Source organism: Haemaphysalis longicornis, unplaced genomic scaffold, assembly GCF_048455015.1.
Source record: "Haemaphysalis longicornis isolate Haplotype H1 unplaced genomic scaffold, Haemaphysalis longicornis Haplotype H1 scaffold_6, whole genome shotgun sequence".
NCBI lineage: Eukaryota > Metazoa > Arthropoda > Arachnida > Ixodida > Ixodidae > Haemaphysalis > Haemaphysalis longicornis.
In genome coordinates, this window is record NW_027526407.1 from 30,942,260 (window position 1) to 30,966,694 (window position 24,435).

General features: G+C 45.8%; 1 protein-coding gene across 1 annotated transcript; it reads left to right on the plus strand.

Moving 5' to 3' along the window:
- Positions 1–9,305: 9,305 nt before the first annotated feature.
- Positions 9,306–11,714, plus strand: LOC144141459 (uncharacterized). The gene is made up of 2 exons (XM_077673014.1): positions 9,306–10,886; positions 11,553–11,714. The coding sequence occupies exons 1-2, from the start codon at positions 9,324–9,326 to the stop codon at positions 11,559–11,561; spliced, it is 1,572 nt and encodes a 523-aa protein (XP_077529140.1). The 5' UTR covers positions 9,306–9,323; the 3' UTR covers positions 11,562–11,714.
- Positions 11,715–24,435: the final 12,721 nt, after the last annotated feature.

Sequence of the window (24,435 nt, forward strand, 5' to 3'; positions counted from 1 at the left end):
ACACAAGGCGCCATCTAGGGGCATATTCGAATCTGTCCACATGCATGTGGCCTTCAATTTAGTCGCTCAGAACCGCTTGGTCTCGTAATGTAGTAGTTCCCCTCCTGCAAAGCGAACATCCTAACTCGGGTTCAAAGCCCGCTACGGCTTTTTTTTTTCATTTTCAAGGGTTTGTGGTATATTAATATTAACATTTGTTACCAGGCATATTAATGCATTTATGACATCTTTATGCATTATAAATGGTATTTCGGGTATTTTCGTTGCCGTTTGTTCAGTTTCAGCTACTGCTTCTTCTACGTTTGTTGTGGGTTTTCCCTTTTTATGTCGGTCTCGGCTATTTCTGTTGAATATTTTTCTACAACGTGGTTTTCTATTGATTGTAGGGTTTTAACGCGCCGACGCAACGCAGGCAATGAGGCGCGCCTTAGTGGAGGGCTCCGGATTAAACTTTACCACGTGGGGATCTTTAACGTGCTCCGAAATCTCGTCCACACGGGCGTTTTTGCTTTTCGCCTCCATCAGAAAAGCGGCCGCCGCGGCCGGGAATCGAACCTGTGACCTCGTGCTCAGCAGCGCAACGCCATAGCCACTTATTTACCGCAGCGGGTTACACCGTGGTTTTCAACCATTGCACGTCTGTTTTGGCTGTTATTTATTTCAGTTCAGGTGGTTTTGTATGCTTTAGCTACGTTAATGCTGTGATATAGCCCCCATAAGCAAGCTCAGGTGACGGCTGGCTGTACTGATTAGGAAACGCATATACGCGCGCGGGACACCTGCAGCTTTACTGTCCACAAAATCAATCTCTTGTTCACGGCGCCAACAACCGGTATGTCAGCCAAGCGCACAATCTATAAGACCAGAAGCAGGGATGTCGCCTCTCCTTTTTTATAATTTCACCGATTCCATTTTCTGAAGCTCTTGATCTCCTGTACTCTCTAATCTCTAACTGGGCTTTCCGGGAGAAGCAATGGCCGTGGTTTCAGTTGACACCATATCCCTGGCCGTGTCCACCAACCGCGCGCCCGAAGTTATTTCCAATCTGCGTAAAATCTGGGTATGCAGTTTTCTGGGAAGCCCGATTCTTAACCGTCCCCACAGCACTGACAGCCGTGAAGTACCTCAGAAGACTACCCTGAAGTCAGTTCGTTCGGTGTAGATACACGTTCCCAAATTACAATGCGAATTGCACCTTTAATTATGCATTCCTCCAGTTCCATGGTTTAACAAATGTTCTGCAGAGTCACTAACTAACATTACCGGACGAATACTTTTTTTAACCGCCTCTTCAGCACAAATGAAAGTATATCCTGAGTATAGGGGTTTCCAGCCATACGTCTGTTTAACACCAGCTGAATAAACTTTTCCAGTTTAAGGACAAACAGCTGTATAGCAGGCTCAACATTGCTTGATTGACGCACATCTAAAGAGACATTCATATATTCTGGTATAGCTACTTCGAGGCGCTTTTATGACTACCTATATTTAGCTTTAGGGTAAATACTTTCCCTAAGCTGGCCCTAAAGGCGGATCGTGTCAGGTATATAGCTCAACACCAGTGTATAGCCAGTCAACGGAGCTTTGGTCGCTGTTGGGCTATATAACTAGACTCACATTTCCTTAGCCGGCTAAAACGGCCTGAGTAACTGTGGGTCTATAGATTAAACAAGTTTAAATTTTTTATAACCGTTTATGAGAATTTTCTGGAAATAGGTCTTTCGACATCGCTAAATAAAAATTAGTACCCGGCTATTTTACGCCCTTTTATGTATTACCATAGGGACCTATAGGACGCGATAGGTTACCATAAATTTTTCTATAGGTGCCCATAGACCTTTCTTGTTTGGCCAGAGTCCAGCGTCCCCTCTCGAACCGGGCTCTTCTAGATGAGATTTAAATTGGCAATCCACCTCTGTCGTCATCCATTTTCGATATGGTCAAACAAACAAGACAACAACACAAGTTTCCAGCCTTGGGTGCGGCTGAATTACGGACGAGAGTTCGCTCGGGAGATAATCTGCGAACTATCGGAAAACTATGGGGTTGTTGCCCTATCAGTGCACAAAGTAAATTGAAAACAATAAAACAACTTTGTGTAACGTCTTTTTGAACCAAAGGGAGCTGGACGAAAAGCACGCAATGAACTTAGCAGAGCTAGAGGATACATAAAGAATTGCCTACTCTCCACTGCAATCTTTATTCACAACCGCTAAATACATACATGACCCCAAATAAAAGAATACACAGCATAGTTCTGATTAGGGCATCCTCTTAAAGCGAAACTTTGTACCTATACCCCCCAAAGGCTTTTGTCGCGACCGTTGGTGTCAGCAGAAAACTTCCGCGAAGAAATAAAATAAGTTACTGGGACCACCAGGAATAGAACTTGGACCAAAAAAGAAGCGGAGTGAGGGGCCGTTGTCCTACCGATTGAGCGACGAGCCCACATAAAGGCGGGGGTAGATAGACGGTGCAATCATCGAGCACATCTGCGGCTTTACCCCCTGCGTTCTCGCTGAATTCCACTCGATAGCGTCACATGGCCTCTCGCGCCGCTGTGCACTCCACCCACGGAACTTGCAGCAGCTGTGAGCGCCGTGGGCATGCTTTACACTCGTCTCACTTCTCCGTCTCTCCTGCCGATCTCGCCGCCTCCGTCGGCGGCGTCAGAGACGGAGAAGAATTGAGATCCTGCTAACACCGTGTTTGCTCTTCCTTTAATTTTATAAAAAAAAACATGGCTACAATCCATGCCGTGAGGGTGGTTGGGAAGCAAAGCTTTAAACGACGCCCACAACAATTGTCCATGCATCGTCACTTGAATCCACGCACGTGGCTCTTCAAAGAGTGAAACGAGAGATTTTGCCAGCTGTTACTTGGAATTCGTGGAGGCGGCACCCCGAACGCAGCAGCATCGGCCATGGCCGGGCTAGAGCGGTGAACGCCGCAGCCGTAGCCCGGCCGTGCATCGGCAGAAAGAAAACGAAGAGGAAAAAAGGAAGAGAGACAGTCAGGTAGGGAACGCTTGGCATGGCCCTACTTTGAAGCGGCAGAGCCGATCTCACAATCCCTAAGATGCCGGGGTCTTTGAGCATTCAAACCACATTGTCAAACGCCTGTACAGTGGCAGAGCGGAAGTGAAAGAATGGACAAAACATATGCAGACACTCATCATTAGCCAGATATTGTACAGACTGCCACACCTGAAACCTACTTGCACTGAAGGAGGCAGCATATCGCGCCGCTTTCAACCTCCCAATTTTTACGACCATCGTAAAGGTATTTAAATTGTGTAATATAATACCTATGACCAAATTAGAGTTCGTCTCCTAGCCCAAAAGAAGCGTCTGAGAAAACACAAAATTAAACCGGTTATCATAAAGAATACAGGCTTAACTTCAGAGTAAAAATAGCTGGACGCCATTGTGTATGTGTCGTCGATCCAGCGCATTTCCGTAAAAACCCTACCCCTACCGAAAAACATAGATCCAAATTCGCACAAGGACAGGAGACAAGCCAGTATTTCGATCAAATTTCCGAAACCATGAAAACAGAGTGTACGCCGACGCGGGGACGTTCGAGAGTACGAAGGCAATAATTGGCGTAGTAGACTATCGTGGCAGTCGCTGTGACGTCATTACCCTCTTACACACAAACACAGAAAAAAGTGGAAATCTGACCCATATTCCTGTGGCGACAAGCATACCGGAACTATCGAATAGTTACTTAGCCGTCATTGCACACTCTCAAAACACGATTAGTGTTCTGCCTGCAGGCAGAACACCTGAACGCCCGAGAAAGATTGTTTAAACCACAATCATAAAATTTAACATTACATGGCACCCGGACCCAAGGGTCTGAAAAAGAATCATGAAGCGGACCGAGAAATACACTAACTCATATACCGTGCTTTGTACTGACTACAACCAATAAAATCCCCTCCGCGAAAAAAATGAGAACTCTCCTCATTCGACGCCAATATGAAGTCTGATGGAGGCTAAAAGCAAAAACGCCTGTGTGTCAGAGATTTTGGCGCACGTTATAGATCCCCAGGTGTCAAAATTAATCCGGAGCCCTCCACTAGGGCGCGCCTCATTGCCTGCGTTGCGTGGTCGCGTTAAACCCTACAATCAATCAACGCCTATAGGAAGACCATCCTTCCTTGTGCCACACGGGGATTTCAACGTCGAAGAATCACAAACTCTGCGCAGGATCCAAACCAACACATATGCCAACAAATCTAGATAAGCAAAGATGTTCAGTGTAAAACGTCTTACATTATCAAAACTAAATTAAGGAAAACAGGCACTCTCTTCTACGAAACCTCGTCTAATCCGAGAATATGCTCATAGGTGAAGCATTAAAACATTACGTATTCAGTTATATCGATCCCTAGCAGGTTGCCCTGTCGAGCATGAGATAACTCTGGGGCCCTAGACTTCAGGTTCAACACTTCGTGGCTACCTCCTCTTTGTCCCCACTTTTCCAAACTTTCACTGAGTCGTACTCAGCAAACGTCTCTCTCTTTCTCTCTCTCTCTCTCTTATAAAAAACCATAAGGTCACGACTCTTCAGAATAAACACTTTTAAACACTGGCACCCTCGTCTTCTCACACAAACTGGCTAATAACACGCAGCAGCAACTTTTCACCCCCACATCTTAGGACACACAAGCGTAGATGGCCTCTGCCACTCCTCTGCCGCGCGGATTAAAAACAGTTGCACCTAGCCGAGCTGTCGTAACGAAACTTCAGTACTTCGGTAGCATGAATACTAAATGTAGAAAGTCCGTTCTAAAAGGCTGCCTAGACGCCGAAGTAACGCTACCGCGTCATACATCTTAAGACCTCAGCGTAGATGTTCCTTGCAACTTTTTTTATTGAGCTCAAAACGACACGGGCAGACACATTTTACAATGTTTTAAAGCAAAGCTTTTTACCTCTACCCCCCAAGGGTTCTTTCGCGACCGTTGGTGTCATCAGAAAACTCCCGCGAATAAACAAAAGAATTTACTGCACCACCAGGAATCGAACCTGGAACTAACAAAGTAACAAAGCACGAGCCCGTAGTCGTACCAATTTAGCCACGAGCGCTTTTTTATCTTTATTTTCAGACAAACACCGCTGTTACAAACATAATACATAACAACAACAAAACAAACCTATTGCACTAAGACATAAAATCACTGTTCCACTCTAGAATACAGTGCTGACTGCTGAAATATTTTCATTTTTGTTAACTCCTCCACTTGTGACAACCAGTCTGGAACACATTGGCGTGTCTTTTGAACTTCAAGAAAAGAGAATATGGCCTCTCGGAAATACTCATTTACTGGCCGCGCATCAATGTCCGAGTGGCGGACTGCCATTCGGCATCTCCATATACTCTGCAGACCTAGTAACATTATTAGATCTAGAGGGACGCCATCATCATCATGTTCAACGGACAAATACCGAATACCATGGACATCGATTGGCAGATCTTTTTTCAGCGTACGTTGCAGCACATCCCAGAAGAAGACCGCGTCCCAACAGTCAATGAAAACATGTTCAGTGTTTTCCGGTTTGTTGCATAACCAACACTGTTCACCCCACGGCATAAAAAGGCCCTTTTCTTGCATCCATGTTTTCAAAAGGAGCGTCCCGGTGTGTAGTTGAAAGAAAAATGTTTTCCATCCCGGTGCAACTGGCATTCTTTTAACCCGATTTAACACATCTCGACCCATGCCAGCCGAGTGAGCAATTCTGTACATAGGAACGGGAAAAACAGTGTCGCAGAGATTGCTATACAGTCTCTTCCTAGTAACTGCGCTCAAATACTCTAACGAAAACCGTGCGCATAGAAAACGTAACGAGTCCACAACTTCTTTGAGATAGCCACGTATACCACCTGGCATACACAATGTCGTAACGAACAACTCAGGCAAAACCCTGCGTAATCTCACTTGGCAAACGGTGCTCAAAAAGGGATCTTTTACATCTCTCCAAAACAGAAAGCGGTTTGCCAACTGACGTAAAAAGAGATGCGTTAAACCTAACCCCCCTTCCCGTACACGTCGAAAGAGATTTGTACGACTCGTCCTCTCCCAGGTTGATCGCGGAGACCGGGAAGATTAGTGGTGCATTGACCAAGCACATCTACGGGTTTAACCCCTGCATTCTCGCTAAATGCCACGCGATAGCGAATAAAGGAAGCCAACACCAGCCCATGGCATCTCACTTCTAGTACGCCAATGGGCCTGTGGCTTGCAGTGTTCGCGTAAAACATCAGCTCCTTGTCGTCCGCCCTCACGCCAGAGGATACCTCAAGGAACACATTCAAATACTCTTTGATGGCCAGGCCATCACTCCAAGCCCCAGCATCAAAATCTTGGGCCTACACCTTCAGGCCAACACCAAGAGTGACGTATCCTTGCAGTGCCACAAACACAGCATCAATAAATCATACACATGATCAGGTGAGTTGCCAACAAGAAGCGAGGCCTCAAGGAATCCTATACCTTTCGATTAGTTCAAGCTTTCGTCCTCTAGAGAATCACTTACGTCAACCCTCTGTCTTCTTCTCGGCAAGAAGGACATAAAGATGCTTTATATAATGATTACAAAGGCTGTTGAGCAAGCCATCGGTCTTCCCATGACTGCGTCCACAGAAAGGCTGCTTAGCAGGGGGCTCTACAACACGGTGGAGGAGCTGATAGAGGGTCATCTTTCTATCCACAAGGTCCGAATGAGCAGAACTGCGGCGGGTCGCCGCATCTTTCACCAGATTGGCTGGGCAGCGCAGAACGTCACTCCTTTTGTTGTCCTCCTGGGATTTTGGCAACAAGAAATAAATATGCTCCCTTTGCTTAGAAATATGAACCCCTCACACGACGAGAGTCACTGACAAGCACAGGCTCAAGCGCTCAACACCACCCTCGGTGGGGATCATGCAGTTATCTACACAGGCGCCTCCCCACATCGAGGACAGCAGTTCGCCATCATCGTGGCTACCTCCAGAACCAACCTCCTTGCTTTTGCCTCACTTAAGACCGAAGACATGATGTCAGCAAAAAGAGGCAGCCATCGCCTTGGCTCTCAACCAGGGGTTCGTAAGGTAGTTACAAATTCCCAACAAGCCTACCGGAATTACCTGTCGGGTTTGGTGTCCCGACCTTCAGTGCTTGTGCTAAAACCACTCCCCAAATGGTTCCATTCAGCTCATCTGGACACCTGCTCACGTTTCTATGGAGGGCAACGAATACGCCCACCAAAACTGCACTTTCACCCCCCGTGGTATGGACCTGCACGAGGGCAGCCACCCGCTTGTCTCGTTAACGGACATAACCCAGCATTATCGCCTTCAGAGACAGACCCTACCTTCACCTTACCCGGACCTCTCCATAGAACAACACACTACCATATGGCTCGTACAATCCGGCTCCTTCCCACGCTGGACGCGTCTTCACTTAAGCAACCGAATCGCTACGACGCTGAATGTAAACTTTACTGATAAGTAGGAACACTCTGCCACACAATCGGGGTGTGCGACTTTAGCCCAGAGCACCGTCCTCTCTTTCCGTCAACTATCGAACAAAATCAATGGGAGATGCTGCTGCCGAGATCCTCTCTGCCTACCCAGCTTCAGCCGGTGGACAGAGCACAGGCGGCGCGGACTGAATATGGGCTACAGTGAGGAAGGAACCACTCCCCCGTGCCGTACTCTGGGCCATTCAGAAATCTCAATAGAAGTATTTCCTCCTCCTGCGCTTCCTCCTCCTCCTCCTGCTCCTGCTCCGTCTCAGCCGCCGATCTCGTCGCCTCCGTCCGCTACGGCAGATACGGAGAATAGAGTTCGTCTGACACCGGGTTTGAGCTTTCATTTTACAAAAAAAAAGTTTCCACTCATGTGCTACACCAATACAACTCACCCAACCACCATTAATGCATCATGCATTAATTCAACCTGAGCAAGAATATCTCTTTGAAGAAATAGAGGGTGTGGTTAGTGCATTTCGCTTCTCTCTGGTTTCACGATTTGTAGAGCGACGTGAGTGAATTTCAGTGATATCAAATTGCTAATCGTTGTGGGCGCCGTTTACAGCTTTGCTTTCCAACCACATTTACAGAGTGGATTGGCGCCAATTTTTTTTTCATCTCCCCTCTCTTCGCCTCCGTTTGCAAGGTGTTAGTTTTTTATTTTCTATTCAATTTCAAGCCACAATTATTTGTCTATTAATGTAAAGCTGGTACTATCGGCTATCTACTTACGTACTGCCTCAAGTGCACACGAGGTCTTCACGCTCTGTAATGCGGAAATGCACCAGCCATGCCAGCACACAGAAAACAAGCCCAGTAACAACAGAGGACGAGGCTAGGAACGAGAAAAGTGCTATTTTTCAAGAAATGGTTTATTGCAGGACCAGCGCATGTAAACACGTCTGGCTGGCAAGAGGAGAGAAGGAAAGGCAAAAAAATCGAAATTAGAGTGAAAGCTGAGAGATGAAAAACCGCCACGTGCCGCTAACATCAAGAAATGAAGCTCTAGTTTTGGTGAAGCCACCGATAATCTACTGACACATTCATCACTGGAATGTGCTATCTGAGCCGCTTCCAATATTTCTCTCGCCCGACTAGAGCTGCCGAAATACAAAACCCCCATCTGGTACTGCAGAGGATACCCGAGACAGGTTACCCGAGACAGATATTTAACAATCAACCGGCAGCTCGGCACCTGTGCCAGCAGTTCCACTTGATTAGAACCGTTATGGATGTAAATAGCTTGCGTTCAAGCATTCGTTCATCTTAGCCCGATGGCTAAGTCAAGTGACAAACATGCAGACACACACTCCAAAATGTTCGCGTTTAGGTAACCACAGAAGAATGTCGTCGTTAAAAATGACGAAATTTACTGTAGGCAGACGCGTGCGGCTCCCTCAAACGAAAAGCACTGAAAGTATAATGATCCCAAAAACTGTTCACAGACTGGCTTGAAATTTATAATTGCAGTCGTGCAGATTTTGTTCCATATCGGCCTTGATTCTACTGGAGCCACGCCGAAATGGTCACTATATGATTACAAGAAATCGCTCTTCGCAGCGTCATCGTTTCCTTTGTCGTCACCCGCGCACAACCTGGAAGCAGACACCGAGCTGACACGTAAAATTTACAAAATCCGCAAAAACAAACGAGTGTATTCATTGCCGCTTCTTCTTTTAGAGCACTGCTAACTGGTGACGTCATGAAGTTGTGTATGCGAACGCAGCCAATCACGATGGCGACTCTAGTGTGACGTTCAGTGCAGCGATACTAATATATAGTGGCCTACTCAGCATCCAACTTATGTCTGGGCTGCTTTCTTGCTGGGAAGTTGCCGTAGTGATAGGAGCTGGTCAGGGCGTAGTTATGGGTCACTTGTTTAGCTGTTGTGGTTGTAGGTGCTGCCAAGAAGCCCGGCAGCAGGTCCGGAATCTAGTGAACAGGCTGTTTCGCAACCGCGTCGCACCACAGCTGTCTCTGCCACCCCCTGCGCCGGAAAGACGTCTTGCATACAGCTCTTCCATGCCGAGCTCTCCAGAAGCATCGGCTAGCCTCGCATCTGTACACCAGGCGCCCTTGTCACCCACATCGTTCAACACGGCCTCCACTCTATCCGCTGATGCTATCGTGGTGAATCCATCGCGTACCGGTGACTCCTGCGGCAGCGCCGTGCAGTCTTCGCAACACCAAGACCCCGCTCTTTCACCGACATCAGACAACACGACCTCTTCTGCTTCCGCCGATGTCCTCAGTGTCGATCTGCATCATCGTAGCTACTCCTCCTGTAGCATCCCGCAGTCTTCTGAATATGACACCGACCGTTTAGTCACACCTTGCAACACGGCCTCTAGCGCTTCCGCTGATATATCCGTGATTAATTCGCAGCATGGTATCGACTCTCCTGGTAGCGCCCAACAGATTTCGCAAAATGATGACACCGACCGTTCACCCAAACCTTACGACATGGCCACTGCTGCGTCCGCTGATGCTGCCATTCTTAATGCTCCTCAAGGTACTGACTCCCCCAGCAGTACTGAGCGGTCTTCGCAAAACGAAGGCGCTGACCCTTCTCCTACGTGCTCCGGCACGGCCTCCAGTCCTTCGGCCGATCCTGCCGGGATTAATCCGCAGCATGGTACCGACTCCCCAGGTAGCGCCGCTCAGTCTTCCCTAGCTGAAGATGCCACCCGCTCACCTACATCGTACAACGTGGCCTCCCCCTCCGGCGATGCTGCCGTGCTCAATCCTCTGCTCAATCCTCAGCATAGTACCGACTCCGGAAGTACCACCGCGCCGTCTTCACAGGCTGAAGACACCGCCGTCTCGCCTACATCGGGCAATACGGCCTCTTTAGCCTCCGGCGATGCTGCCGTGCTCAATCCTCAGCATGGCACCGACTCCACCGTCATAGCTCAACAGTCCTCGCCAGACGAAGGCTCCGCCATTTCACCTCCCTCATCCAACACGGCCTCTACTCTGCCGCCCGATGACCTCGCCCTCAAACCTGCCTACGGTTCGAGTTTTCTCGCTAGCAACCCGCTGTCACCGCAAGAAGCGACCACTGCCTGGCTCGCTCAGAGGTTCGTCTATGAGCTGTGCGGCCAGCCTGAGCGCCCCAGTGACGTCGTGAATCCAGAACCGCGGCGTCCGGTTGCTGCGGAACAGGCCAGTAGCAGTTTGTCGGACGCCACCTTTGAAGAGGACCCTTCTGATGGACGAACCGGTGGGGCGGTCCCGGAGCAACCAAGCGGCGTAGGTGGAGGGGCTGCCCTAGAACAACCCGGCGGAGCAAGTGGCGGCGCGGGTTCCACGAGGGCAACGGAAACCCCAAGATCCCCCGAGCACCCTTTCGGACAGTGGAAATATGTAAGCCCCTTTCGCTTTGGGGTACGAATGTGTCACTTACACGGGAATACCGGGTAAAATGCTAATGGATGGGCTACTGTGCTGACTATAGGAATTTCGCGGGGTAATGCCGCTTAGTGATGCGAATATGAGTAGTGTTTTGAAGTTTGCGAAGTAATTTCCTTGGCCTAAACTCGCGTTGCTGGCGCAGAGGGAGGTTAAATATTACTTGAAGTGTATCGGGAAGTTAGCTTGAAGGAATCATCGGTATGTTTTTATTTCTTCGCGGCGTTTGTTCATATTTCGTAACAGTTGGTTTCGTTGAAAGAAGGCATCCGCGCCTTAAATGTAGAATCCGTATTTTCGTCACTAAAACGGGCTTTCGCTTCACCATTTAAAGCTCAGAACACAATTCCGCTCCCGTGATAAGGCGTTCTTCTTCGTTGGTCGTTAATTTCGAGCGCATAAATTGTTTTCCCCGCTTTTCATTGATACCCGCAATATGAATATTCTGGCTTCTTTTTTATATTGAATTCGGTTCTTGTACACATTCGTGGCAACAGGACGTGGCAGATGTCACAGTTCCAATTACCAGTGATGGCTCCAACTTATTTCTGTCTGCTTGGAACTTTTAAGCTCTGCTGGGTTTCATTGCCGTAAATCAACCATTGTTTCTGTTTCTTTCAGGACTCGTGACATGACATTCGCACTCAATCGTCTGCCTAATCATGCGGACCGCACCACACGTGTCGGGCGCATATCATTTTATCGCCGCATTGCTTTTTGCTTTTATGACCCTACACCTTGGCATCCAAGTTTTTGTTCCCCTGATCGCTTGCTTTTAAAATAAAGGTCTACTTCAATCTTGAATTGTTTGATTTCCTGCGTGCCGTAGGTTGCAATGACCGTTCTCGTGAATTTTTTCCCCACATCTTTCTTTTTTTTGCTGCTTCCAGTATCCGTGCACTTCTCACTTCGGCAACCTACATTGCATTGCTATTGACGCTGCTGGAACATCCCGTGTTCTTGTTCCGAAGGTAGTAGCACGCAGCACACAATGATGACCTTGCCGAGGGCGCGCCGTTGCTTCTTTTCACAGCAGTTCTGAAGTTCTTTAGCGTGTACCGCAATTTACACAAACAAGTCTCATTCCGGACTCTCTATACTACGGGCGCAATGGGAAAGTAAAAAAAAAACTGCACAGGTGCTCCTGATGGATTTGCAGTTGACATGCTTGACACCTTTGTGTACGAGCTTTGCTTTTACAGCCTACTTTGCCTTCTAGTTTTGGGTGAAACATAAGCAACGCAATTTTATTCTAGTGTCGACCAGCCCTACGAATGTGACCACTTTTCGCCAGACTTGTCCTTTAGGAATGGTCAATGCTAGTCGCGTGCCTGCCAAGCAGGTTGTATGACCAAGCAATGCTCATGGTTCTTTCTATTCGCTTGCCAGTGCGAAGCGGCATTAAAAAAATTATCGTACGCTTACTTGCTTCGCTGTGGTGATGTCGATTGATAACAGCGGCTTGGGTGTGTCCATTTTATCGCCCAATAACTAAGAATTTATATTCACTTTCAATTTGTATCTCCCGTAAATAGCACTGAAACCGCCACCTCGCTGTTGTACGAAAAGATTTTTAAGCTAGCGCAATTTTGGGTCTAATTGCATACTTCATTACGCGACAAGATTTATTTGCTCCTGCGCATTTAAAGGTGCGCAGTTTGACACTGAAGACAATATCTGGTGACACCAGCGTTTATAACACTGACATTTAGCACCATCAGCCGTCATTCCCCTTCGAAAGCTTTTCTCGCGAGAGAGATTTATCGAAATAAAGTGGAAACGAAATGGACTCGGTTTTTTTTTTTTTTTTTTGAACTCATTTGGGAGTTCACCAACATACAACCCAGTCGGGGGGAAGAGGAGAGGGGGAATAAAAGGGGATAGGTAAGATCTAGGGACCTAGAAAGGCATCCATCAGGCTCAACTCAAGTGGTCCGCTTTTTACCAGCATGCGAGCTCCACCAGCGTCTGTGCACGTGGTCATAGGAATTGCTTGTACCCATTCCGCTTCTGGGTTGACACCTTCATTCGGTGCACGTGGTGAGGAGCGGTAACACCAATAGATTTTACAAAGACAGCAGAAACAGCCCAACTGAGTGGACATGGAAGAACAACGGGACTTGCGTCGTTCAATGCTCTGTTTCTGCTGTCTTTAAAAATGTACCAACCACCCCAATTTTCTGCCTTGTTGGAGTTCCACAAGGTGACGCCGGTTGCGGGATCAATTCCTATTCCTGCTCCTCTCCTGAAATTTGTTCCTGGCTCTTGCATCTTACTTTTTCTTTGTGCTTGCTTTGACTGGGGTAAACGGACTAACAGGCACACAAACATTTTCGTGGCTGCCCATCCCATTAAATACTACTGCCACGCAGACAAAATAAACGATTTTTTTATTCCAAAGATTTCGTGTTTTATAGCGCCCTCAGCGCATATCCGGCAGCAAACGATGCTTTATTGACTAAGAAATTAAACATTGCGGGCAAATTTCAATTCTCCAACTAAAACGTCCGTTTCCGGGACGTTGACAAGGACACATGCAGATTAGGGCCTCCCATCGCACAGGCGGCCGTCTGGTTGTCTTTTTTATCTCCTAGTTTTATATATGACGCTGAAATACGATGAAGTGCCAGTGTTCGCCCTCTGCTTCGGGCCGGACTTTCGTACCTGCCGGATTTTTATTAGGTTTCTTACTAATAGTTTCCTGAAACACAAGCTATGACTCGACAAACATCATCGTGTATTGCCGCGTGCGATTTGATGGTAATCGCGCGAGCGATGACCGACCACGACGATAACGCCCCCACGCGCTTGTTTTACTGCGCCTGGTTCCTACTTGACGCATGCTTCTCTCCTTCGCCCGAGGTTTATTCAGGCAGCTATCACTCCCGCGGCAAAACCAGTAACCTCTTCCACTTTTTTATCGTGCACGCGACAACGACATCCCACTTGTGTCTTACAGCAGTTCTTGAAATGGTGCGCACAAACACATTGTCGGGAAACACTGAGCATTTATAACCATCGCTGCTCAGGTTAACCAAGAAGAAAGCGCACACGTGGGCACAACCGCACAAAATCAACACAAAGCGAAAAGTGTGCTTACTAGCCGCCGGAGTGATGACAGCTTGGAGTAACAGCGACCGAGGGAGAGGAGAATGCATAAACTAGGTCCCAGGCGCACCGTAAAATGTCGCGCGGTGGCGTTATAATCTTTCTCGGTCGAAGCTCGCGCGATCGCCTTCAAATCGCGCACGACTGTAAGTGAGCTTGCCGCTATGTCAGTCGGTCATTGTTGTGTGAGACAAGTCCAACACGTCCGACGACTGTGTTAGGCAGTGCCATCCGGCGAGGTGCCGCACTATCTGCTTCGGTGTTTGCGTGTTCATTCGTATACCCCCCCCCTCACCAATTCTCACTGCAATAAAAAGAATGTGCCCTCAATCTACGCGCAAATAGCTCGTTCGGCGAGCTTATAAGCCCTGCCTAATTTGCGTTTGCTTTTGCCAGTCTCAACCAATCGCACGGCTGGGCACATGACATCATAGGCTCTATTGCGAGAAGTGAGCTACTGGGTCGCATCGGGATTCCCTTTTGTTCTAATTATATCGCTTATTTGAGTGAAGTTTGCGTCAAAAGTGGTGCCAGTGTGGTTCTAACGAGGCAATCTTTTGAATGAACCCAACTTGAGCTTTGTCTGCATGGCTTCTTTAAGAAAGGCGGACATAATATTCTTACCACACGCTCTAGAAGCTAGCTGGTTTTAAATCACCGCGCTGCACATGCGCCAATCCTTAAAGAACCGCAAAACGTCACCTTCTGCTAAAACAGTTTATTCAGACGCTTTGTTACCGCGTTAGTACAGCCTAATTGGGTTCCGTCGGAAGGCGTGAGAAGCCTACAACAGACGCAGTCATCGAAGCATCGGTTAGTGCCCATGCTCTAAGTGTCGATCAGTTTGCTATCTCGCTGCGAGCCGTTGGGTTGGAATGTGTGCTCTAAAATCGATTCCAAGAAGCAACAAAGCGGTGATGGGTGCCACTTGTAGTGTTTCCGTTGCTATGAGTCATCATTCCAAACCGGGTAAAAGAACAGAACTCCTTGTTATTGAATATACCTCGCTTCTGAGTTGTAACTGCCACTTACAGTTTGAATTTTTGCCGCTCCTAACATATTGCAGCTTTCATACCTTTCAGCCTTGAGCCATCATGCTTTCAGTTCGGTTTTAAAGAAGAATATTAGTGGCCAATTAGCGAAATCAATAACCTGCCACGGTGAACGCCCGAGCTTGTGCAAGCAATATCTCCCGCAGGAGGCGGCAAAGGGACAAGATGCACTGCAGGCGGTTAAGCGACCCTACCAGTCTGAGCTTCTAATGCGCTTTCTGCGCGCAGATGTTGCTATCGGTAAGGCGTGCCTCTATCGGGTTCGAACCTTATCGACCGTGAAAGGTTAGGGCACGGAGCAAGATGGTTGGGATACACATACTGCAGGGCGTTATCCGAACGATCCGAACTAGTGCTGTTCAACTCGCTGCGAGCCGCCAGCGATAAATAATCCGTACACCGTGCGCGCGTAGCTCTACCCTTGTTGTGTTTGGGCCGGGCGGAGCCGCACCGATGTTCGGGCATTCGGCCATGAAGACTGCTCGAGACAGCGGCGGGAAGCAAGTGTGTATTGAACGCCAGGGGTGAAAAGTATTTCTCGTTCGGTAGGTGACAAATACTAAAGGTGAAAACCAGCCTCTTTGGTCAAAGAAACGTTCTCGGTGGTCGGCTCTGGCTAGGTCACGTTAACGCTGCTGTTGCCACACCGCACCGGTGCATCGCTCCTAATCTGTGACACGATGTCTACGGAACGAAAAAATGAAAGGGAAGCGGGTGAGAGAAGGGCCAGCTTTCTTTGCGGATTTCTCTGGAAATAACGCATCGTTGCTCTTCGAACAAAAGGTGAGAGTGCAACGAAACGTATGACCTTTCAGTAAAAACAAAATTTCATTTATCCTTTATTGTCCTTTTAAGATGTAACTAGGTGAGGAAAGTAAACCTAAACAAGCATGAAATTGAGCCAGGGGTATTAAGATAGGCGGGAATGTTTGGCTTGTTAGACGGGGAGCGGTTGGGGATACAATTGTGGGATTGGCAGGGGTGACCAGTTGTAACTTGTGTTGGTCAGCGCCAGCTTCCAAAGGCGTGCGTACAATACCCAAGTAATGTCTTACGTGCACGTCCTTTGAACCTCCCGCGTACGAGAAGAACGTGTTTGCTTCGTGTCCCAAAGACGTTCCCGCATTTTTCTCCCTCTACGTTTTCCTAATGTGCGCCCGGCACCATGGCCGTAAGGTACTTACGTGTCCGACAAATTGGGGAAGTGCATATACGGGATCCCCAAAAGGCTGCCGGAAAATGGCCGGTCTAAACAAAGCACCTCTAAACGCACCGACGCCGATGGGACTAAACTGCCGGAAAGCCAAAGCGACAGTGATAAGTGCTAAGAAGGCAGACAAGACTCACCTTGTGTGGATACACATCAAAAATACTAAGTTAATAAACATTAGAGCAGCGTATGGTAGAGGAAAACTGAAAAATAAATGCATAAAAAGAAAATAACAGTAGGAAAACAGAAAAAAGCAAATTACATGAGTGCTTGTTGTAAATGTGATGGGTTTTAACAGTGTTTAAGACTTGGGAAAGTCTCAGTGTTGTCACATCTCATGAACTTTTTACATAATATTCCGTGTCTTAACACGTTCATTGTGCTTCTGACATCACAATATTGATCATTTAAAAACTGACACAGAGACAAGCGCTGGTATGTATCCCTCCAAGGGAAGACCTGCCAAAACCAGAATCAATTCGAGTGCACATCTAGCAAATCGGTGGAACAGGTGAAAAAGTTTTAGACCTGTAGCTAACCATATTGACGATAAAAATAGGCATCAGAACACCATTACAAAATAGCTATCGAGGTACAGGACATGACATAACTAGTTGTAGTATCACACTTCGTTTGAAGGACGGTCTTACAAACTACGTGGCGTCGTGAACAGCATACATTACCACACCATGTAACACCACCAAGGGTAGGGAGATATACTAGTGGTAAGAAAGATAAACTAGTGGTAAATGATATATATTTGCCGATAAGACCATAAGCTGGGTGCAGGAAGAGGGGTGTACAAAGTCCTATAGATCACACGGGCTGGAAGTAAAGTTTACGAGCCCTCTCATTTGTGCAATTTGCAAGATCGCTCAATTTGTGCATCACCAAATATTCCCGCACTTGACGGTCGTGAGTTGTCTTATGGCTTAACTAAAATGCAGTCACTGCAAATTTGTTTAAAGATGCCCTAGTGTGGTGACGTGCTTGGATATTTGAAGGTGTGGCAGCCCGGTTACATGACGTCGGTGCTTGTTAATATACAGTCTGAGGACGCTTCCTGTCTGTCCAATATACTGCGCTTCGCACACTGTACACTTGAGAAGATAAATTACATTTGATCTGTCGCAGTTGTAGTTTCCTTGTATACGGAAAGAGAAATGTGAGTGACACTGCTCACTGCGAGGCCGTTGTCCTTTGAATTATTGAACAACGCTTGAACCGAGCTTTGCCGCATGGTCTGCAACCTGTGCCGTTGGAGTAGTTAATTTTAAAGGAAGTTACAATGCCTTTTGTGTTTCTAGCCCTCCGGTACACAGTTCGGGCTAGTTCAGAAAGAACGCGTTTCTTCTTGCTTTGGGGGAGGCTGTTGTGATCCTTTTTATATATATTATTCACGTTCGGGGAACTGGCAGAGCAAGTCAGGATAAGGTTCGTTTGGCTTTTGAAGTGGAAATTTCGGCATAAAGGAGCAGAACCACACTCCTAACTACTAAATACGAGTTCGGTTCTGCTTTTTTTATCAACTTTTGCGATTGTATCATCTATGATTTGCAGCAAGTGCAATTGAAGCGCAACTTCTTTCGAATCATTTTTAACTTCCAACTCAGGAGGGTGTGAACGCACAATTAAATCTAAGCGACTGGCTGTACGGTGTGCCGGTCTCTCAGTGCTCGACATGGTTACACTTGAAGTGCAATTATTGGTTATTATCCGTCGGTCTGCTTTAAATTAATGACAAGAGTTTTCAACAGATTCTTTTTGATTCAGCCGCCCAGGGAGTTAATTTCTGAGGCAGAATATAAGCTGGAAAATGAAATGCGGTCGTGAAAGTTATTGAAACCCATGATGAATTCTAAAAGGTTGATTTTTCTATGACACCAGATGAGAAAGATATTATCAATGAACCTTTTGTAAAAAAGCGGCCGCAGTTTTCTTGTACCAAAAACCTCCCTTTCCAGCTTGCCCATAAATAGCCTCTGTTTGTGGTTACCAATTATAATCTTTTGAAACGACTGAGTTGATGCGAAGTCAGCCGTTATGTGGGTTGGAGCATTCATGGAGGTTCACACGTACAAGTAGGTTTTTTTATGTCATACAGTGCACAGGCTGAGACGAATAGCTACCGAGAACGAAATAATAGATTTTTTTCTGGGCAGCTATCAACTACGAGTACAAACGACCATAAGTGGCCGCGTACATCCCACTAACGAGGAAGTATAAATGCAAAACTTCCGCTGTTATTATTATATCCTAAAACATCATAATGCAACCTGTGCGCGCATACTGTAAATAAAGAACTATTTTATTAGTAGTATAATGAGCATTTAGTGAGCAGATGGGGCAGGTATAACACTGTTTCTAGCGTACTCAGTCGACAAATCCACCAGTCACCGCTTCTTCCTGGACAACAACGGCTGCTTACCTTTGGGTGCAACCAACAAACCTGCAATAATTGATTGTAACGTGGACATTTCTACCATAATAAAATTATATTTGAACACAGTAGGATATTGAGCACATCACACAAAGGCTAAATTTTCATAAAAAGTCGCCGAACAGGCTCTTCTAGTCCCACATTAAACTTCACGTTTATAAGCAGCCCAGTTCCGCAACCTGTCTGCCCTCCAACTACTTTTCTTTGCCCAGGGTTGGAGGGCAGAAAGTGGTTCTAAATTTTAAACATAAGCAGAGAATGCATTACATATAGCTGTGCACGTATATAACGTTTGTGATTCGTATAATTTCAGTTTTAAAAAAAAGGAACATAGACGCAATCCAGGCTTACAGTGCAATTTTCTGACAGTTAAAGCTAAAAAGAATTCTGAAGTACTAAGTTCAGGATATCAACTCAAGAACCCCTTTTATCCTCCAGTTCATAAAGCTGTGCAGGTGTGGATCTTCTTGCTGTTCTTTCTAACTCGAAGTCGGCAGTGTTCACTTCCTGTGCGACAAAAGTCACAAATCGCAAACAGACAGGGGAGTTGGTTGGCACGTGAATTGCTTTTTGTCGTAGGAACCTCTCATAAAATTTGCCAGCCGATATTCGAAAAGAGAAAACATCTCTTTTCCTGTAACTAATCACTGCACCTGGTGGCTTGGCCGGAAACGACGGAGAAAAGCTCACAGTTCAGCAAACTGTTCGGCGGATGGTTTTTTAGTCCCTGATTTTATTCGGCCAGTTTTTTTAACTCGGGGTAAAACGCAGCACTCCCCAGATGATGGAAAGCAGCATGGAGCGGTATCCAAATGGCTTTGCCAAACGGATCTCTGTTTTCACATTCTTTAGAGTATAAAGCAAAAAACATTTTTAATAAAGAATGCCCGGACGAAGCATGAGTTTCAATAGCGGATAGAAGTTATTTGCAACTGCGTCCGACGTTGTACGGTTTCGGCCGCAGTGTTGGTGCCTGGTATTCATTTCAGCCTTCTGCTTCTGTCAATGGTTCTCGGCATGAAAAAACGCCGATTGGCCGAGCAAATTGTTGAACTTTTTAAGGTGCATCGTTTCTCAAATTTCATGTGTTTATGATGCGATTGCGAAGCCAACGTCCTTATTATTTAGGTCTGTCTGCTGCTTTGAATTTCTTTTGTAGTTTTACACTGCCGTATGCAGTAAGCAAAGATAGAAAGTAACGTTTTTTTTTACCTGAAGTGTGGCAGTATGTCGAAAGTTCGTTTAAAATGCCTGCTGATCAAGAAGCACACAACGAGTCTATAAATATCCTTTGGCAAGACCGTGGTAACTACATAGCCCAACTGCATTCCGAACGCCCTCAAAGATCAAAACCCTTTCAGGGAAATGTCAAGTGTTCTTTTCAAAGCTTTGTCAGTTACTCCAGTTTATGGCATAGCTTAACACAGCATAAAATGAAGGAAGGTCACACTACCGCGAGAAACTTGTATGCAGCGAAGCTTTTCGCAACCTTCACAACCATCACGAAGGTTTAACTCCCCGATTGCAGTCGATTTGCTTTTTTGGGCTGTCCCAATGATCTTTACACCATTATTGTTGCTATAAATGCGAGCTTGCTTCATTTTTTGTAAGTGATATTCATAGGACATCACCTTGAAGGACGTACCCTATGACGTGTCTTGCTCGTTTCGAGAAAGTGTTGCCACGATTACGACGAACGCTGGAGATTTTTTTTAGGGCAGTCTTGGCCAATCTCCCTAAATGGGTATGCTTGGCTTGCAAACGTGCGCCGGGGACGCTGGGCGGTCGGCGAAAGCCACGCACACACGAGCGCTCGGCATTTATTTTGTTTTATTAACTGCCGAGGGGTCACCGCGAAACCCGCTCTCACATGTGCGCGCTCGGCAATTTCTTGGTATTTTTAACTGCGGACACGAACAGTTACAATTTCAAAACCACTTCGCTCTTAATATATAAATGTTCCCACAATGTTCACTTCATGTCCCGTTATTAATATACCAGACGAAGTGAAGATAGCTTTCGCCTGCTGTAAATACTATAACCCCGCGGCAACTTCCGGAGATAACAACCGGTTAATCGTATATTCTCGCAGGTGATCAAATTTATGCCCGATGCCGTTATGGCCATGACATCAAGCGACGACGCAGACTTGCAGTGTCTCGCAATGGAAACGACCCTGTTCGACAAAGCGGGAAGAAAGGGTTTATACACCTGGCATTTTCAAGGAGACGCAGGACCGATGGTGTATGGTGTATACTATGGGCGGGTGTTTCTGAAAATGTGACCATCGCAAAAGAAACAGCACTGTATCACCAGGAAAAAGTTTAGCCGGCGCTGTCGGCATCCTTACATTGTTTTAATGACCTTACTACAAGACGAATGTCACTCGGACCATTTACTGCATTCAAAATCTACCAAGGAGAATAAGCTTTTCAAGGTACGCCCAGATACAGATTTATTTATTTGTTTATTTATTTATTTATTTATTTATTTATTTATTTATTTATTTATTTATTTATTTATTTATTTATTTATTTATTTATTTATTTATTTATTTATTTATTTTAATACCTTCAGGGCCCGTAGGGCGTTACAGAAGGTAGTGGTTTTCAGCTTAAAAATCACTACAAGAAACTCTTAAATACATGAAAAATTGGACATGCAATTGCAGCAATACATACAAAAATCAAAGAAAAAACTAAAACACGTCAAAGTACCACAATATTATATAGTATTATACAGCATTCAAAATACAATCAATGAGGTCGATATGAATTCTCGACAGCGGTTTAAAAACCGAGGGTATTAGCAAGGATTGGAATTGAAGATGGCAGGTCATTTCATTCTTTAAACGTTTTTACAAGAAAAGAGTGATAGAAGGAATTAGTTCGCGCAATATGGATGTTAACTTTGTTTGCGTGATCAGTACGCGCAGATAAGTGTGCGGGTGCGGGAAGGAGTTCATGTTTAAGACTCGGGGTGTGATGACAAATTTTGTGAAAAAAACAGGCGAGACAATTTCCTACGTAACGAAATAAGAGGCACGTTTAGAGAAAGCTTCATGGACGACACGCTGGCAGTACGCTGATAATCGAATAGTATGAAGGGTGCGCTTCGATCCTGAACTGATTCTGAGGTGTTTGAAAGATGATCGAGGCCGCGATCTCAAACCGAGGAAGCGTACTCAAGTTTTAAACGCACAAGGGTCTTATATATCTGAATCTTCAGGGATGAAGGAGCCATGTAAAAACCCCTGCGTAAATAGCCGAGCATGCGGTTGGCGCTGTATGATATGTACTCGATGTGCTTTTCCCAAGATAGGTTAGCGGTAATGTGAACTCCGAGATATGACATTACGTTTGCTAGCATAGAACCATCGAGGTGGTAGTTGCAAAAATCGTTACAATATGTGTTACGACAAATTCTCATCACTTTGCATTTTTCAGTATTTAAGCGCATGTGCCACGACCACCAAGCAGAAATACTGTCCAGGTCAGTTTGAAGCATTGTAGTGTCGGAGCTATTACTAATTTCCCTGTAAATAACGCAATCATCAGCCAAAAGTTGAATGGAGAAGTTACCAACTTTAGGCTAGTCATTTATGTAAATGAGGAAAAGCAACGACCCGAGAACATATCCCTGCGGCACACCGGAGTTAACTTAAGAAAGGGACGAGTCGAAGTCGTTAGCTGTAACGAATTGGGTTCGGTTAGAAAGGAAATTTTTGATCCGTGTAAGCACCTGTTAGTCGATATTTAGCTTGCCTAATTTCAGGAATAAAAGTTGGTGAGACACTACATCAAATGCTTTAGAGAAATCTAGGAATATACAATGTTGCAGATTTCTTATCTATTGCTGCAAAAAGTTCATGCGTAAAAGAAATTAGTTGCGTTTCACACAAATAAGACTTGCGAAAATCATGCTGAATGAGGAAAAAACGAATTGACCTCGAGGAAGGTAACTACCTGGGGATGAATTATATGTTCCAAGACTTCGCAAGACATGTTAGTTATTGATATCGGCCTACAGTTCACCGGTAATTGTTTATTACCGGATTTATACAATGGCGTCGCCTTAACCACCTTTCAATCGCTCGGTATGCAACCAGTTTGAAGGTACTGGGAAAACAATTTTGAGGGAATAATAGATGAATACATCTCGGTGTTCGTTAAGAATTTTGAGTTAATGTCATCAACTCCACAAGAAGAACAGAGCTTTAAATTATGAATGATATGCTTTGCCCCAACCCAATCAATGTGCACAGGATCCATGGGTGGAAATTGTGAACCATCAAAGTTGTAGAAACGCACACGACGGAACAGTAAAAAAGGTTTAGAAAATGCATTATTAAGCACATTACATCACTCTGAAACCGCTTAGGCTACACCGTCGTCATCAGTTAAATATACAGAGTTACGTTTCAAGCCATTGACCAAGTTCCAAAACTCTTTAACATCCTGGGTTAGAAGCGTGGGAAGTGTGTCATGAAAAAAGGCAAACTTTGCTTTCTTTACAGCGTTTTTGTACGCAGTTGTAGTCTGGTTGTAAGAACGCCACCGCTCATGCGCATCAATGCCCTTCGCTTTACGAAAAATGCGTTTTTTCTTATTCACTAGACGTTTCAATGAAACAAACCAAGGTTATCGATGCTTACATGATATGGTGCGTAGTGGAATGTATTTGTTTATTAAGTCACTAGTTTTGTCCTTAAAAAGGTTCCAATTGCATTCAACCGAGTGCTCATCACACTTGCGCTTGTATGCATCAAGAAAAATTGCTAGTTCTTGGCTGATTGCAGTAAAGTTTCCCTTGCTATGATCTCGAATCTGTTTCGGTTTGGTTACTGGGCGGTTACTTTTTAATTAAGCACAAAGTGAATGAAGCAATAGTCACTAAGACCTGGAAGGAAGGTAAGCTATGCCAGAAGTAGGCCTGTCATGGTTTGCGCTCGATAGGTACGTGGTAGGGGACTCGTGGATAGAATTTCTGTGCTTTTAAATTTATCAAGTCCGACATATTCCCGGGCGTTGCTAGCTGCATCAGTTTTGCACACATTGTCGCAGGAGGGGATGTATGCGTAGCATTTTTACCTATAAGAAGCTTATGTAACGCATACACTTCTGGCCGCTATGTTTCCCTAATTAAATTAATTTCATCCGGCATGTACGAGTAGCGGGACAAAAATCTTAGCTGACGTTAATGCCTGCTGCTTTGAGCTTTGTCTTTCCGGAAAAAAATTGGGTCTTTGGTTTTGCAGCTTGAAAACCTCACAATCACTGGCCGGCCTTTTTCTGGAATAACATTTCCCAGTCGGCGAGCACGAGAAATTGTCAGCTGAGGTACTTCAATTTTAACTGCCGAAATGAGAACTCCTCGAACTTATTGCTCAGATTCGGTCCACGTCTCCGTCTGGCTGTCTTCGAAAGCATGAAAGATCAGGTTTTCCCGTCTTGTAAGGTCCTCAAATTCGTCTAAGCGCCGTGCGAGAGTGTGTGTTTCTTTCCGGACGGCGGCGGATGCAGAACTACCCATGCCACATTCAACTCGAGTTTGAGAGGCAGAAACTCCCTCCTCCACGACCATGCGCCTGTCATTTAGGTTATTTAGCTGATGTTCAAGCGTCCGCTGTATTTCTTTAACTTCACAAATCTGCGAAAGTACTTCTGCAGGGTTTTTGTCTATTTCTGTACTCAA

What these genes read in the sequence shown, in the direction of transcription:
- LOC144141459 (XM_077673014.1), top strand. Translation starts at nt 9,324, where the DNA reads ATGTCTGGGCTGCTTTCTTGCTGGGAAGTTGCCGTAGTGATAGGAGCT.